This window comes from Epargyreus clarus, unplaced genomic scaffold (assembly GCF_041222505.1).
Source record: "Epargyreus clarus isolate Ecla_fem2 unplaced genomic scaffold, WU_Ecla_fem_2.2 ptg000021l, whole genome shotgun sequence".
Taxonomy (NCBI): Eukaryota; Metazoa; Arthropoda; class Insecta; order Lepidoptera; family Hesperiidae; genus Epargyreus; species Epargyreus clarus.
This window is the reverse complement of record NW_027332228.1, coordinates 4,411,652-4,428,459: the sequence shown is the minus strand read 5'-3', so window position 1 is coordinate 4,428,459 and position 16,808 is coordinate 4,411,652. Positions and strand designations below refer to the sequence as shown.

Below are 16,808 nucleotides of genomic sequence, written 5' to 3'. Positions count from 1 at the left end.
ACTGTTATTGATTGGACCTTGGACCCTGAGACCCAAGTCATAAGTGAAATATATGGGTCCCTAATATCAATTTTACAGTTTTGCCCATCGATTAGGGCCCTCAACGGTGTTTTATGATCAACTTTTACCCCATGGACCCAAGAATCATTTCGAAACATCGGAAAAGTTAGCGAAGTCTACGCCGTGATACGTATTAATATGAATTTACGGCGTCGACCTTGCATCGAAATCTTTTACAAGAACGTAAATTTTTACTACATCACGGAAACAAATTTTTCCTTCGCTGGAACGATTTGCCATTTGTTAGAACGGTTTTTGAATGTCATTTTGTACAAAAGGTCGAACCCATCGTGGATTGGAAAAGCTTAAAAAAGAGACAATATTAAAAATCCTTTTCCTAAGATACAGTAGTTGTAAAGGAGCACGGAGTCCACATGATGGTAAGGGGGTACTATCATGTATATAATTCTGTAACCAACTCCAATTTTTTTTTTTTTTTTTTTTTATATAATATAGGAGCAGCAGACGAGCATGCCGTCCACCTGATGATAAGTGGCTACTGCCGCCCATGGACATCTGTAATAAACACCAGATAGGATTAGATATTCCCACGTGAGGTTGGCCACGGTGCGCTGCTACGCCTGAGGACTAAGCTGAAACGCCTCGGAAAAGTATGTCTTCCTTACCACACCCTTCAAACCGGAACACAGCAGCGTGGATTAAGACAGATCGTTTTGTGTATTTCTCTCTTTCCATTTCCTTTAAACCACACCCATAGCAGCCCTTACAACTACTGTTATGTAGTAAATGTGGATAATATGTTAATTATGTCAAAGACACAATTTTTCTAGTAATTCCGTTTTATTCTACTCATTCATAAATAAAATATAATATATATATATTTTTCATTTTATACACCTACTTAGTTATATTTAGAATCAGACAAGGAAGTAAATGGTGAGGAAATAACGACAAAATTCTTCGAAAATTCTAATTTGAATGTTACGACGGAACCTATTGTGTTCTTGAATGGTATTGAGTTAAAAATATCATTATTGTCACGTTATAAAAGACGCTATAACATCAATATAAACGTCGACAGAAAAATAACTATCAGAGACATGATTTTAATAGACGATACGTTACAATTTCAAACAGTTATTGTAAAAATTGCGACATCACGCAACAGCATGAATAGAGAAATCACAATAACGTCATTATATTTGCTCCAGTTGCCTCACAATTACGTCGATATAAATAGACATTGTACAATATAGGCTATGAAGTGTGATTGTCGTTAAAATAAATCACGATTTCAATATACTCGTATGTACCTCCGGTTTTTATAAGGAACTCTCTTTGATTAGACTCTGGCTGTACCACTGCCACACGTACGAGTATTATGCCACACGTACGAGGAGGATGTTTTTGCATCCAGCTGTTTGTATTTTTAATAGCAGTGTTAAGCGCTGCTGTGTTATCTGTATAGATATACTTTTCCGAAGCGTTCCAGCTTAGGCCTCAGAGTAGCGGCGCATCTGTGGCTGACCTCAGGTAGGAATATATAATCTTATTTGGGGTTGATTACAGATGTCCATGGGCGGAACCTACCATCAGGTGGACTGCATGCTCGTCTGCTACTCCTATTTTATAAAAAAAAGGTTACTCACATAAACAATGGTCCCATTCTCCAACTCAGTTTCAATTGGCTCGGTCATCGCAACCACGGCGACGGATAGGTTCACTCTCAGCGCGTACACGTTGAAGAAACCGAAGAAGGCCAGGAGAGCCACCACCAGCCTCCTCTTCCTCCAGAAACACCATGTTGTACCGCTTTCTTTTGTTTGCTCTCTGAAAAGGAAAGAATATTGTTTGTGAATTACAATATCGGTATGGTCATGTATATTAAAACCTTAACCACGATTTTTGCAGTATCGCTATCTTACACTAAATAGGACAGATGATTTCGCTTTGCTGAGGGGTACCCTAACAGCGGATCCACCACGGATAAAAAAAAAGATAGGATTGTCTCCGAACCTCCCGCATATGACGCGAGCATCATAATCCTTAGGAGAGGCAATACATTCTTATCGGCAGGTAAAACCGTTCTTTTATACGGAATGGCTTGCTATTTTCATGTTGCTATCATCACGGCAGGGACCACTTACCATCAGGTGGAATGCAGTCCATATCACGATCTTGTTTGCTATTTAAATCCCATAAAAAAACAAAGACGTTAGGTAGGTCTGAAGACTAAACCGGAACACCTCACGAACAATATCCGCTCTCCAAACTAGATTAATGAGCAAAGTAACTTTAATGTTAGTATAAGGTTGAAAAAGGGGTCACGGTGGACTCATTTATATTTTCAGACTTTTATTTTATATTCTTAAGAGCCTTTTGTTAGGAGCACAAATTGAAATATCGACTGTTCTAAGTACAATGTAATTAAGCTTTGTGCAGCCTTGCAACTGACAATATAATTATCGAAGCCCTGAAACCAACTATATTAAAATTTTCAAGAAAAGAAATGTGAAGTTTTATTAATGATTTGTTAACAGAAGGTGAAGTTATATACGCGTTAGGAAAGTTTCATATCACAGGGAATTTCTATTAAAGTAAAAATTAATTAAATAAAAAAAAAATCGGCTCACATCTATAGAAGTTAATAAAATAAAATTGCTGTATGTAATGTCAAAATAACAGCTAAACTTAACTTTATAATAACAATTGGCTAAGTGCAAGTCGAATTCGCACCCGGAGGGTTCCGTATCCCCATTTTTTATTTTTCGTAGTTTTATTAAATACTAGCTGACCCGGCTAACTTTGTACCGCCTCAAAATCTATTTATCAAATATATTTCATATAAAATATAGGCTATGTTACTCGTGCATAATATAGCTTTCGAATGGTGAAAGAATTTTTAAAATTGGTCCAGTAGTTTTTGAGCCTATTCATTACAATCAAACAAACAAAGTTTTCCTCTTTATAATATTATTATATATTATATAGTATAGATATTTATGCTCGCCGGACAAATGTCACGTACGCATTGTAGCACTTTTGGTAAGCACACTAAAATTTTACGTGTACGCTACACGTAGTAGTCCATTACTTGGGTACCAGATCAATCAAGTTCACTTTACATACAAAATTATCGTTATTTACAAAGTGTTTAACTATCTAGTATGTACCTAATACGTTCCAGTACTTGTTTAAAGTAGACTACATTGTGAAGTGAAGTGTTTACTGCACTTGAATAGATCTATTCTGATATCATTAAAGATGATAGATGGAACTACTCTTTGTCATCAAGGTCTTTTCATATTTCATATAGAATCGATTTGAATCCTTCACCGGCGACCCATAGTATAAATAAATTTTCCAAACACGAGAAAAAATCGCATACCGAGGGTTCCGCACTACTACATTTATATTTGTTTTTATTTTTTATTTTTAGCAATTGTTATCATAGCAGCCATGGAAGCGAATGCATTGTGAAAATTTTAAGTGTATATCTATTACGGTTCCAAGATAGAGCCCTATTACAGACGGACAGACAGCGGAGGTTTAGCAATAGGGTTCCGTTTTTACACTTTGGGCACGGAACCCTAAAAATAATGACATTCGACTATAGTAATGTAATAGTTACTACGTATTTCTAACACGTAGCCGAGAAGACAGAAATACGTAACGGTTTTAAGTTTTACTCATATAATCCTGAATTTATTAATGTAGAAAGATTGATCAATATGGGGAGACCCCCAGTATAGAAGTATATAGTTATATGTCCGTTTCATTCAGGAATTAAAGTGATTCACAATAAAATATAGGCACATCATAACACATTATGAACAATTAAAATAATTAGTTTAATTACATAAAGTAACGCCTTCATTATAATAACAACGCGTTATCCGAAGTGTGACACACTAAACAAATACTTGCAATCGCTCGTATTGGTTACAATGTTACATAGTTTCGTTGGGAATACGCAGACTTACTAACGAAATCGACTCCTAATGAAAAATATTACTATTAAAAATATTTTTTAATTTGTTCTATGTATTAACTAATAAAATTCTTATTTTCCTTTCTATTTATTAACTACATCGTTGACATATTATTATCCATTCTAAATCTACTCAATACTTATCTGTAGAATTCTCTTTTGCGGATACAGATACAAACAAATACTCATATCGATAATGAAATATCTGCCTTTTTGACAAGAGTTGTAACTATTTTATGGCAAATCTTCAGGCCACGTTTCTTTAAGTTAATTAATTTTCACCATTATAGTAAGTAAATTTTTCCAATTGCCACGTAACTTCGAGGAACGTTGACTGGGATTGGATATTCAAAACACTAGGTTAACGACAGCTTAAAATTTATCTGTACGAAATCTATTAGGGCTCTATTTGGTTACTTCGTCCACGGACAGACGTCTTGACTTAGCTCCAGGGACTTGAGATTTATTACATTAAAATGTATCCTTGCGATTTCGACTAACTTTATCTTATTGGGAGATAAATTGGAACTGGAATTACCAGTTTATTGGCTTGATTTCCGATGACTACGATTCGTCTTTTATTTCACCTTAATTTGGTACATGACTACTAATTTAAGAAATATTTATAATAGAAGTATATTTTACATACGATTATTGTTTTTAGGGTTCCGTACCCAAAGGGTAAAACGGAACCCTATTACGAAGACTTCGCTGTCTGTCCGCCTGTCAAAGGGCTCTATCTCTGAAACCGTAATAGATAGACACTTGAAATTTTCATAGAGGATGCATAACGGTGGCCGCTATTACAACAAATACTAAAAATAAAATAAAGTTGAATATTTAAGGGGGTCTCCATACAATAAACCGGTATATTTCGGAATTTTTCGATCTTACTGTTAAACCGTACTTGGAATACAGTGAACATTTTCACAGATAATGTATAACGGTGGTACGGAAGCCTCCATGTTTTTTTTTTTTTTTATAATATAAGAGTAGCAGACGAGCATGCAGTCCACCTGATGGTAAGTGGCTACTGCCGCTCATGGACATCTGTAATCAACCCCAGATAGGATTAGATATTCCTACCTGAGGTCAGCCACAGATGCGCCGCTACCCCTGAGGACTAAGCTGGAACGCCTCGGAAAAGTCTGTCTCCCTTACAACACCCTCCAAACCGGAACACAGCAGCGCTTAACACTGCTGTTATTAGGTAGAAATAGGTGTGGCGGTGGTGCCGCCGGAGTCGATCCACAAAGGGTTCTACCACCTTCTATGTGCGAGTTCGACTCGTACCTACTTAGTCAATCATTATTTGTATGACATTGGAGTAGCAAATGAGAGCTGGCAGTCCATCTGATGATAAATGGTCACAGCCGCCCGTGGACATCTGTGTCCAACTCCTTATAGAACACGTTTTCCAATATTTTAGGTCGCAATTAACTGATTTAAAATTCAGTTAAAAATTGACTCACACATACTCGTACCTACATACGAACTAAAGTTAAATGAATGTTTGTAAAATGCTTTCGTATTCGTATTTCATCGTTGCATATTTCATATTATTTATGGAAACACAGAATGTTTCGTTAATTAATATAGAAAGCCTTTCATAGGTTTCTTGAGAAAACTGAAATCTCTAACAATAACTTAGATTGAATGGGCAGCGATTAATTGACTCTATTATTTATTTATGTATGGCATTCGTATATTTTAAACACGGCTCGATTATTTACTATTGTAAAATTTATTGTTTTTACAAGCATTACGGAACCTTTGTATGTGTGTATGCACGTATATGATGGATATAATAAGGTAATTTTCACCGTCAGTAACGTCCGATTAATTTTTAAAATTAGCACGTATTACACATGGATTACAATACAATAATGTATACAGGGCTGATCTGATGAGAGAGCCAAGAGGTGGATAGAGGAACTCTTCAGTCGCTACTAGTAAACCCTTCGAGTTTGGACTCATATGATTCGTTTTGACGAGTCCAATAGATTTATAATGACGGTCCTGATAATAAGTAAGTTATAAAGTAAAAGTAAAAAATAAACTACAGTTTCAAGGAATTTCAAAACAATGCTTTAATGCGCCATCGCTTTAAATGGTGAAAATTTTTATACAAATATTTTCATTCGTATTGTAGTTGTGTGTATATAAAAGAAACGGGGTGATTAATATAATTATTTTAGTGTAGTAAAAATCATTCCACGGGTTTCTTCGACCTATAATCGATTACTCATTCATTCATTCATCGGTTCTAACATTCCGAATACAGACGATTTGTGCCTAATGTAGGCTAAAACTATTTGGCAGTAAAGTCTCCAACCTCCATACCTTCAAATAGACGATAATGCGGCTTTACTGCGTATAAAATTCAGTTGAATACATTTATATTTACTTAGCAAGAAAATATATAAAATATCAAAAATTAATAAGCACTTAAGTGGTTATGATATTTATTGGCTGCTTATAGTTGTTGCTTATAGCTGCTTATTTTTGTTGTTGTTGTTATAAAGGCACATACATAATTGCTTACGCGAAGTATTAACAATTTCTATGAAATCAAACAATTACGCTTCTCCTTCGATCTTGTGCTTGTTCGGCTGTGTAAAGCGATAACAGATGGCGCTGTTCACATTAAATTACAATCTTATTATAAATGCATAGTTTTATATAAATTTCTACGAAATCAAAGCGAAACAAGTGAAAACTAGGTCAGTCTGTCCAGCCGATTGAAACTAGATTGAAATCCGAGATTACGTCCAATACGGTGTCGTGTTACTATGGCATAGAACTTGTAATTGCTCGATTTTGTTGTGAATATAATTTTATGGACGGAAATCTAATACTTAATACGCTTTTACGTGTGTCAAGACATGCACAATAGTATTAATTCGAGGCAAACTGGTAATGATTGTGAATGGTCAAGTGATATGGGAACTCTATCGGAAATGGCTCATTATAATCTAAACTGGTTAGAAAGATACTTACTTTATTATTTCTTATTTCCTTGAAAGTTCACTTTAAAACATGTTTATATGTCATAAACAAAGAATAAAGTAAGTAGGTAGGTAACATACAAAACACATTGGGACTGACAAAACGTACCCCAACTAGATGCCACAAAATCAAAAAGCAATCGATGTTTCTGATGATTTTTGAAAAGATTTATATGAAACATGATTTTTGAAAAAAAATTATATGAAACTTAATTTCTTTTCTTATGCTATCTTTTCGTGATCTTTGTAACTTGCAAATTTACGCGGAACAAAAACTTAAACTTACTTAGATACTATCATAGTCCATACCTACTCTGTAGTAAGTAGTTGGTATCATCATTTATGCTGCAATACTAATTTATGTACGTTTTTATAAATTTATCAAAAACATGAAATTTAATGAAGAAAAACCATAGTTTATCTACTCATGCAACAAATTTGTTACAGGTTCTCAGTATTTGCATTTATTATCTGTCCATTTGCGTCATGGAAGCGGGAATTTCTAACACACCATAAAGTAATCTAGAAATATTCGAGCACTTGAGATAAAATTGATATGATAGATTAATGTTATAGGAATTAACTTAATTATAATTCTAATCTTTTATAGAATACAGCTTTTTTTTTATTTTCAAATGTACAATTTTATCCTTTTATGGAGGCTAAAGATTTCCAAGTATCTAATTATTTAAAGGATTTAAGGACGTAATACTAACTCATATTTTTGACTTGAATGCGTCATAAGGACATGTCACTTGAATATCCGATAAATGTTGTTTCTAATTAAAACGAATTACACTGTTATTACACTCAATACTTCCTATTTGCGACATTTGAACATTTCGATTTCTATAACCTTGATTTGAGTTTGGCCTAGCCATGCCAACGTAACATGCAAGGGTTAGCGAGGTATTCAGAGCTTTCAAGAGATTCCTACAGTAAATCTAATGTATTCCTTACTACCGTATATGTTGACTTAGACCATAAATTATTGATTAAAAGAATGAAAGCTGTAATATCGTATTTTAGAATTATCTTGCGTAAACGGTGAAAGAGGAAATTGAGAAGTACAGCATTGCACGCCAGAGTTCGAAAAAAAATTCGTAATAGTATGTGAAGTCTACCAAATTGCACTTGACCAGCGTAGTGGACTATGGCATTTACCTCTCTCTGAGAGGAGACTAGTACTCAACATTAACAGTAGTAAGTTGAAGACTACGGCGACGTAGTCCAAATCCTGTTCAGTTCACTACCAGCATCAGTCTCACAAGTAGCAGGCGGAGTCCCTATATCCCGGTATGCAATGCCATAGTAATATTCTTCGAATGTTTACCTATGTACGATTATTTGCGACAAAAACATTGACCTTACGGCCGCGTGCGTCGCATGCACGGCATTCCGACTTGGTCTCCGTTTAGAGAAGCGTGTGGCGACGGTATCGATTGTGGTGCAAGAGCCCACATTCCCACAGAGTCAAGGTTACAGTCAAAGTTGAAGTCAATTAACATACCTACCTGTGCCACAGTAGTATTACTTTGTTATTCAACCCTTATTGTTAACAACTCATACTTTCCACTGCTCGGTACGGGTGTCCGCTCAGAGAGGTACATAATAAACCATACTTACTGGCTAGATGTAGTAGACCTCACACAAATGTGACAAAGTTTTTACAGACCTCTCGATCATGTAGGTTTCCTTACAATGTTTTTCTTTGCCATTAATCACATCATATTTTTGTACCTAATACGCACTTCTTACTACAGCTACGTAATCTTTTACCTAACCTTTACTATATTTACTTCAATATATGTTCCAAAGTTTTTATTTATCTCCATATAAACAAAATAAGTATCTAAGCTACATACCATAAAAAGCGGCTTCTTAAAATTATATTTCAATATAAAAGGAACAGATAAACCTTAAATAAACTTTCAGCATAAAGAAGTCACGATCTTGACGAGTTAGGACGAAAAATTAGCATCTGAGGCGGACTCTGAATTCTTAGATTTATTGTCAACATTTATTCCATCTCTTTATACATAAATCCATTTATAATTCCATGAATCAACCTTCTTATAGTCCAGGGAATATTTTACAGTATTTTATGAGCATTATTTTAACTTGTTTCGAATGTGAGGGACAAATCTTGCAACTGATTGTTATGCCAGTAAACCCCGATTAGCGTAGTGACGTCATTCTAAATCCAATATGGCGGATGTCCCAAAAAGGCGACCCAACAAATCTTTATACACCCTTACGATATGGTTGTCAAATCAAACAGTTTTGTGTGAAGAATACGAAGTATGAAGAATTCGTCAGCGGGTATTAAGAGGTCTTTGGTACAAGGCTTCAAATTCAAATTCAAATAGTTTATTTGTTTATAGATATAGGTATACATGGTGGTTTACATATTAATGCGAGTTCCATTATATCTAGTCATGTTGTTATGACATACAAATATTCTAATAATTATTTATGATACAAAAGATAACAAAAAATACAAAATTGAAGTATAATATAAGTCAGCCTATAAATTAGTCAGTATAATAAATTAGTCAAGTAGAATTTCCAATAATTATGTCGCTATTCATATTCAATTAATATATTATTATGTGTATACATTACTATTATTATTCCATCCCATAACATTTTATTAAATACACTTTCAACTTGTTCGTCATTTATTAATTTGAGGCAAATTTAAATATTCCGTAATAGAATAGAATGTTTTATCTATTAGCCATGTTTTCAGTTTAGGCTTGAATAAGTGGAAAAGTAACTCTTTGATTTGAACTCTTCATACTCTAACTTGTTGACTCATCTATTACTAATTTCCGTACTCCGTCTCAAAGTATACAAAATGTAATACATATTGTATTTCGTACATTAAATAATTACACATTGACACAAACCGGTTAGTACGTTACAAAAGCTGCAAGTAATTTAATAATTATTTTCTCAAGGCCTACAAGTACCGTTACTTGCATATTAGGGTTAAATAATAACTTTAAAGGCCCATACCTACTGTAATTATTTCACAACCACATCAAATAAAAATATTTTATGTAAAGTAGATTCTTCACAGAATTATTTTTGAACCGGTAGTGCACTTATGCATACGATGTACAAATACTTAAATAAATCTGCAAATCTGCACTAATAGTACATTACAATACGAGGACGAAAATTTTTTTTCTGACAAGTGTGAGTTTGCAGGCCGAGCCGCAGGCGAGGACTGCAATCACACGAGTCAGAAAAACATTTTTCGTCCGCGTGTTGTATAAAATTTTATATTACGGGGTCGGAAATGGGGGTTTTGCGCACGCGAAGCGTGCGTAAAACGTCAATTTACGCACGCCGTGATATAAATGTCTTTATGGATTTAAAATTTTTTTGAATGGATGTTGTTACGTCATTGACAAAAAGGTTTATGTATTATTAATAATCAATCTATCCGATGTTTTGCTGACCAAAGCCTCGGTTTTTGCCCACTAAATAGGTATGTCAAATTTCGACTTTGGGTATGCAAAAAATAGATATGAATGTGCCTCGAAAATCTAACTATCGATATAATTAAAAAGCAAGTAAAATCACTTAAAGTTTAGTATTAAAAGCAACCCTTTCATTTTGCGGTTACTTAAACCTCATAAACATTTTAATAAAGTTACCGAGTACCACTCCACCCTATTACCATACCATACTTCTAACCCATCTTAAAAAGGTTCCATTAATGTATACGAGATTTAAAATATCCGGCTAATGATCCCTTACACGAACAAGTTTCTTTGTGTGATAATGCAGACTTTAAGATATCCAGCGAAACCATTTTGGAAAATTTTAATGAACCAAATGGGACGTACGCATGTACGTTTTAGGGATGCTCGACATTTAACGACGACAGATCGGACATTTTTAGATTTACGTGACATGGGTACAGTCGTCGTAACGTTATCATTACATTGTATGTGTATACAGTCTTCACCACAGCTACTTATGCCTAATAGCAGCAGAGTTTGTGTGAAGTTGAAGGGAGTAAGGTAAACATACATAAAGAAGACTATGTAACAGAAACTTAATATGATTATAGTGAAACGGGCACGTAAATAATAAAGTACGTGACTCTATTTAGATTTCACAAAATCAGAAATAACAGTAAGTAGAAGTACGAATGTTCTTAATGACTACGTCCTCAGTAATGGGGAATCAACGATATCGTCGATAAAGTTTCGAGGATAAGTCGTTTAGAATGAATCCAAAACACTTGTCCTTATAAAATTAGTCTTTTGTATGATATTCGTATATTTGTCTTCACAACTAAAAAATAAAACTTTACCATTCCAGAATATTCCAGATTGGTTTACTTAGACAATGATTAAAGATTTGGAGCCCAAGTTATATTTGAATTTTAAACCTGTTCGAACGAGGACAACATTAATTAGAAAGTTGGATGGATTTTGCGTTATAGTAGTTTATAATTTATGAAAATTTGCACGCAACGACGAATACCTCATACATTTACTTATATCACATTGTTACGCCGTGGTTACGAGGTCATAATACTCATAATGCGTTAAATATAAGTACGTTAATATTATATATGTAAAATAACATAAATGTATGTCTGTTCGAACGTTTGCATGTTTGTCTTGTTTAGCACCGTTTAGCTCAAACTGCTTGACGGATTTAACATTTTGAACATATTTATGTCATTAGATTTGTCCAAATTGTAGCAGTTGCATAGGCTACATTACTTACATTTTCTTTTAATTATTAATTATTTTTAAGTCGTCAGGTTTTTGTTTTTTATAATAATTACTACACCTTTTCTATGTCGTTGTATCTATCTGTCTCACTGTTCTACTGACGCCCGCGATTAATATTCAATCTATTCATTTTTTAACTAAAGATCGAAAGTTGACTAAGTTTAGTGTTAAGAAATGATCAAATGTTAATCTTTAGTAGGCAAAACATTAGACAGATTGATCATTTAATAACAGGTGTTAGAAGATACCCGCGGGATTTTGTATGTCAAGTGACTTGACAGATAAATCCCAATGATTCATTAGCGATTATAAAACATTATTAATTTACATAAAGTACATGTGGGATGTTACTTTTAAAGTTTAAACACCTATAAACAATTATTTATAACGGCAATTGAATAAGGATTAAATTGGACCATTACGATCAAAATTCTACAGGCGGTTCGCGTAGCAATGTTGTTTGGTTAATAATGAAAAAAGTTAAACAATTATGCTAAGCATAACCATTACGTGGATAGACAATGAATTTATATTACCCTAATTCGAGTAGCGATCCTGAATGAGTATGGTTTATGCAACATATTGTAGAAATACTTTCCCAGATTCTGTTGTAATTGATAGTTCTCAAAGAGAAATGAAGACATGAAAAATGCTCCGTGAGTTCTAACCTAACCTAACCTAATCTCTCTATTCATTTCATTCTGATACTGTACAATATTTTACGAAATTTTACGAGTAAATAAAGTAGTAAATAGGTATTGTCTTGCTCTTATTTATTTTATGCTGGTCTGGATCAACATCGTGGCAAACTCTATCATGCTTGTCAAATGTGGATGTTATGCTTGTCTGTTGTAGTTGCAGATTAAGTTATAAACCTCTAAGCTTACCTAATTCAAGACTATGATATGATATCCAAAAATCTGCTAATCGTACTAAGTACATGAAAAATGTTACAAAGCATTTTTTTCGATTCAGTTCTGTCTTATAATATCATACTTTGGCAATTTCTACTTTTATTTGTATCATAACCTAAAGTACATTAATTACTCTATTATATTTACAGTGTAATTACGTGTAACAGTAGCGGGTTGATCGCCTAACCATAACGTTTGCTCCAAATAAATCGATTACCACTGGTTTTTACTACTTTCAAGGTGTTAGAGACGCGGGCCGAAGAAAATGATGTTTTACGGCAATTTGCAATCGTAATAAACAAATGCCTCGTATTATTCACTAATTATTGTGGCAGCGATCTTTGGGAAAGTTCGTGTTGTGATACAAGTTGGGTGGCGTCGACAAACGAAGATAAGGTATTAAACCAGCACTTGGTCAGCATGTGGGGTAATAGTTTCAAAGCTGTTTATTTCTATTGGATAGCTATGTAGTAGCTTCAGCATCACAAAACACTACTCGTAGTTCCGACAATTGGTTTCTTGACAGCCTAGTGATTGAAATTAGGCCTTTCGGTAGAGGGGCCCAAGGTTCGAATCGCGGGAGACGAGACTAGTGCCCACTAGTAATAGGTTGACGATGACATTGAGGCATCTCTGTTCGCTATAAATAATAATTTTACTTCAGACAATTGTGAAATCGACTAACCAAGTATTTACAATGAAATATTTCAATAACGCGACTGAACGGTACAATAATTAGATTCTAATATAATCGCAGCGGCTGCTGAAACAATCTCTAGCTTCATTCCTGAATAAATATTCCATCGAGGTTATCGTTTATTAATATCATCTGGTTGGAAGATTATAGGTGCGTTTAATACGTGGCAGATTTTTAATCTTTTTACCAAATAAATCTGTTATAACTGAAAATTAGAAAACGCACTCTTAAAAGTGAAAGTCTTAAAAATAGACTCTTAAAAGTCTTTGTACGGCTGAATCGATTTCCATCAATCCTAGTTGAGAGCCGCCAGACCACGGCACCGGACAGATTAAAATATATTTTTTATGAAGAAAGCTTCAATATTTTTTGGGAAAAGTAATCTAGTCTACGTTGCTTCCTGTAATCTTAGCACAATAGTCCTAACTTATATCTAATCCTAGTTCAGTAGTTTTGAAGTCTAGAATACCTATATGTATGCTTTTTTATAAATGACAGACACAACCGTTTTATTGATTCGAATTTGTATCCAAATATTGACATAACTAAATGGAACTCCAGTTAACGATTTTTTTGAAATGACAAACATACTTTCACCGTTATTATCAACATCATATTACTTGGCACTGGGAAAGGATTAGGCCATAGTACATCACCCTGTAGTATATCGCCTTGCCCAGTTGGTAGTCAACAAAACTTCACGGACTCTTTTTTTAACGAAAATCGTTTTCTCTCGTGTAATTGCTTAAGAAAACACGGAAAGAAACATCGAAAGGGAAGCTATAACCCGGGGGAGGAAAACGATCTGCAAACAATCGTGTCACTCCGCCTCCAGAATCATTGCCCCCTTCAATAGGTACGTCGTTAAACAAATCCCCGATGGTACAATTATTTCGATGGCGACCATAAGATGCTTGTCGATGGTGTCACCCGACCTAATTAGGTTGTGACCCAATTACGCTTTTTAAGTATCTCGCAGCAAATCTTTAAATTTAGTCCCATAATCATCTTTAATGTCCTTTCAGTTATCTAGTTATACGGATGTTCACAAGTGGATTTAAAAATAATATCAGAAGATTGATTTGAGTTACTCCTGTATGTTCATTGTTCAGTGTCCCTGTAGTTCCGGGACTAGAATAGGGCTACGGTATCCCCTGCCTGTCGTAGGAGGCGACTAAAAGGGGGCTTCCGGGGTTGCGGGCGGCAAGAGTGGGAGCTCGAACCGTCCAGCTAGCGACCCCGGGAAGGACGGCGGTATGTGTGGTCGCATACCGTCGTAAACACTACATGGTGTGGGAGGAGCGAAAACTGCTCTTCCAGGGTAGAGCCCGATCGGGGCATCGCGCTTGGAGGGCTCCGGTTGTGTTCCGTCGGAGATCCCGGAGTTCTCCAACAAGCGTTGAGGACGGCCACCGGGGGGGTTTTAGTGCGGTAAAAATCCCACATAACCCGGCGTCGCTCCCACGTCGTCGGGTACCTTTTGAAGGTTTCCCCCTCGAGAAAAAAAAAAAAAAAAAAAAAAAAAAGGTACCTAATATTTAAAATGGTAAACGAAATTACATGGACATATCAAAAAGATTTCAATCGTAGTAACGTATCAAATAAGGGTCCTATAATAATATAAATTCGAATAATGGTACCGAAATAAATTTTCAATTGGTAGATCGCAACAATTTAATAATTTGTAAAAAGTTATTACAAACTCGGCTACAATAAACTTTGTCAACCTTGCTCTAATCGACCTTTAGAGAAGAGTAATAGTAGGATATTATTCCCGAAGACAAACCAAACTTGTGAATCGATTAATTATAATAAAAAAGTTAAGGGATATTAGTACCTCATTTTAATTATGGGTAAGTACAGTCTTTAGTAAACATTGATGAGTTCGAGTCCATTGCTTTGGAATTGTGAGGAGAGCAACAAGAAAATAATGACCTAATCTCTTGTTTGTATGAGTGGATCTAGTTCCTTATTAACAAGGAAGTAATTCTTTGTAAGGTGAAAAAGTTCATTGGGATAATTAGTTCATTTTCTACATTCCAGTCTGAAGACATACGCATTACTAAACCGAATTGGCAGAGTAGCTTCTTAAATAATTTGTTCCGATTTTTTATCTTATTACACGGAATTATGGAAGGTGGTAGAACCCATTGTGGTTCGACTCCGGCGGCACCACCGCCACACCTATTTCTACCTAATAACAGCAGTGTTAAGCGCTGCTGTGTTCCGGTTTGAAGGGTGTGGTAAGGGAGACAGACTTTTCCGAGGCGTTCCAGCTCAGTCCTCAGGGGTAGCGGCGCATCTGTGGCCGACTTCAGGTAGGAATATCTAATCCTATCTGGGGTTGATTACAGATGTCCATGGGCGGCAGTAGCCACTTACCATCAGGTGGACTGCATGCTCGTCTGCTACTCTTATATTATATAAAAAAAAAAAAAAAAAAAAAAAATTAATTATCTCTGTACGAAGCTTAATATACGAAACAGTTCAACTGATTTTTATGAAAATTATGTATGTGTAACGTGTTTGTATGGTTAAAGTATACTTTTGGATCAATAAGTGGCGCTGTTACCCTGATCTATTTTTAGGGTTTCTACCCAATGGGTAAAAACGGAACTCTATTACTTAGCCTCCCCTGTGTGTCCGTGTGTCTCAGGGCTCTACAATGCATGTACTTCAATGGCTCAGGAACCCTCAGGGCGCGAGTTCAACTTGCACTCGGCTAATTATTTTTTCTTGTGGTATAATTATATCGCTTCTTTGCAAAAATAACTGTATATAACCACAGTACTGTTAGGATATATTAAAATAGGAAATATTTGGGATTAAATTGTATCTTTAAAAGAAAAATGAATTTTGAGTTGTGCCATTATTCTTATTCAGTCTTATTCTTATTCAGTCGTTATGACAAACTTATGTACTGGAAGTAAACATGGCAAAGATATAGCTATGATTGATATCAAACAGACTAGTGAAAACACGTTATACAAATATGTCATGGTTGTGGGATTGGTTATATTTAAGGAAATGTTACACTAAGACATCGGAACCATATGATGAGGATATCTGATTCACCAAATATAAATCATATAGTATAAATATTATAATTACAGCGAAATGCTGCGCATGAAACTATTACCGAAAAGCAACTATCTAACACTTGTGTGCCCGTAATTCTTATAATAAAATCTACTACCTAATATTTAAAATGGTAAACGAAATTACATGGACATATCAAAAAGATTTCAATCGTAGTAACGTATCAAATAAGGGTCCTATAATAATATAAATTCGAATAATGGTACCGAAATAAATTTTCAATTGGTAGATCGCAACAATTTAATAATTTGTAAAAAGTTATTACAAACTCGGCTACAATAAACTTTGTCAACCTTGCTCTAATCGACCTTTAGA

The 16,808-nt window shown here is 34.8% G+C and overlaps 1 protein-coding gene across 2 annotated transcripts in view; it reads right to left on the bottom strand.

Moving 5' to 3' along the window:
• MFS9 (major facilitator superfamily transporter 9) overlaps positions 1-16,808 on the bottom strand; it is a 48,105-nt gene that overhangs the window by 10,801 nt on the left and 20,496 nt on the right. For both annotated transcript variants that reach the window (XM_073084183.1, XM_073084182.1), the window contains exon 2: positions 1,671-1,851. In XM_073084183.1, the coding sequence (XP_072940284.1) occupies positions 1,671-1,851 (181 nt within the window). The remainder of the gene's footprint in view (positions 1-1,670; positions 1,852-16,808) is intronic.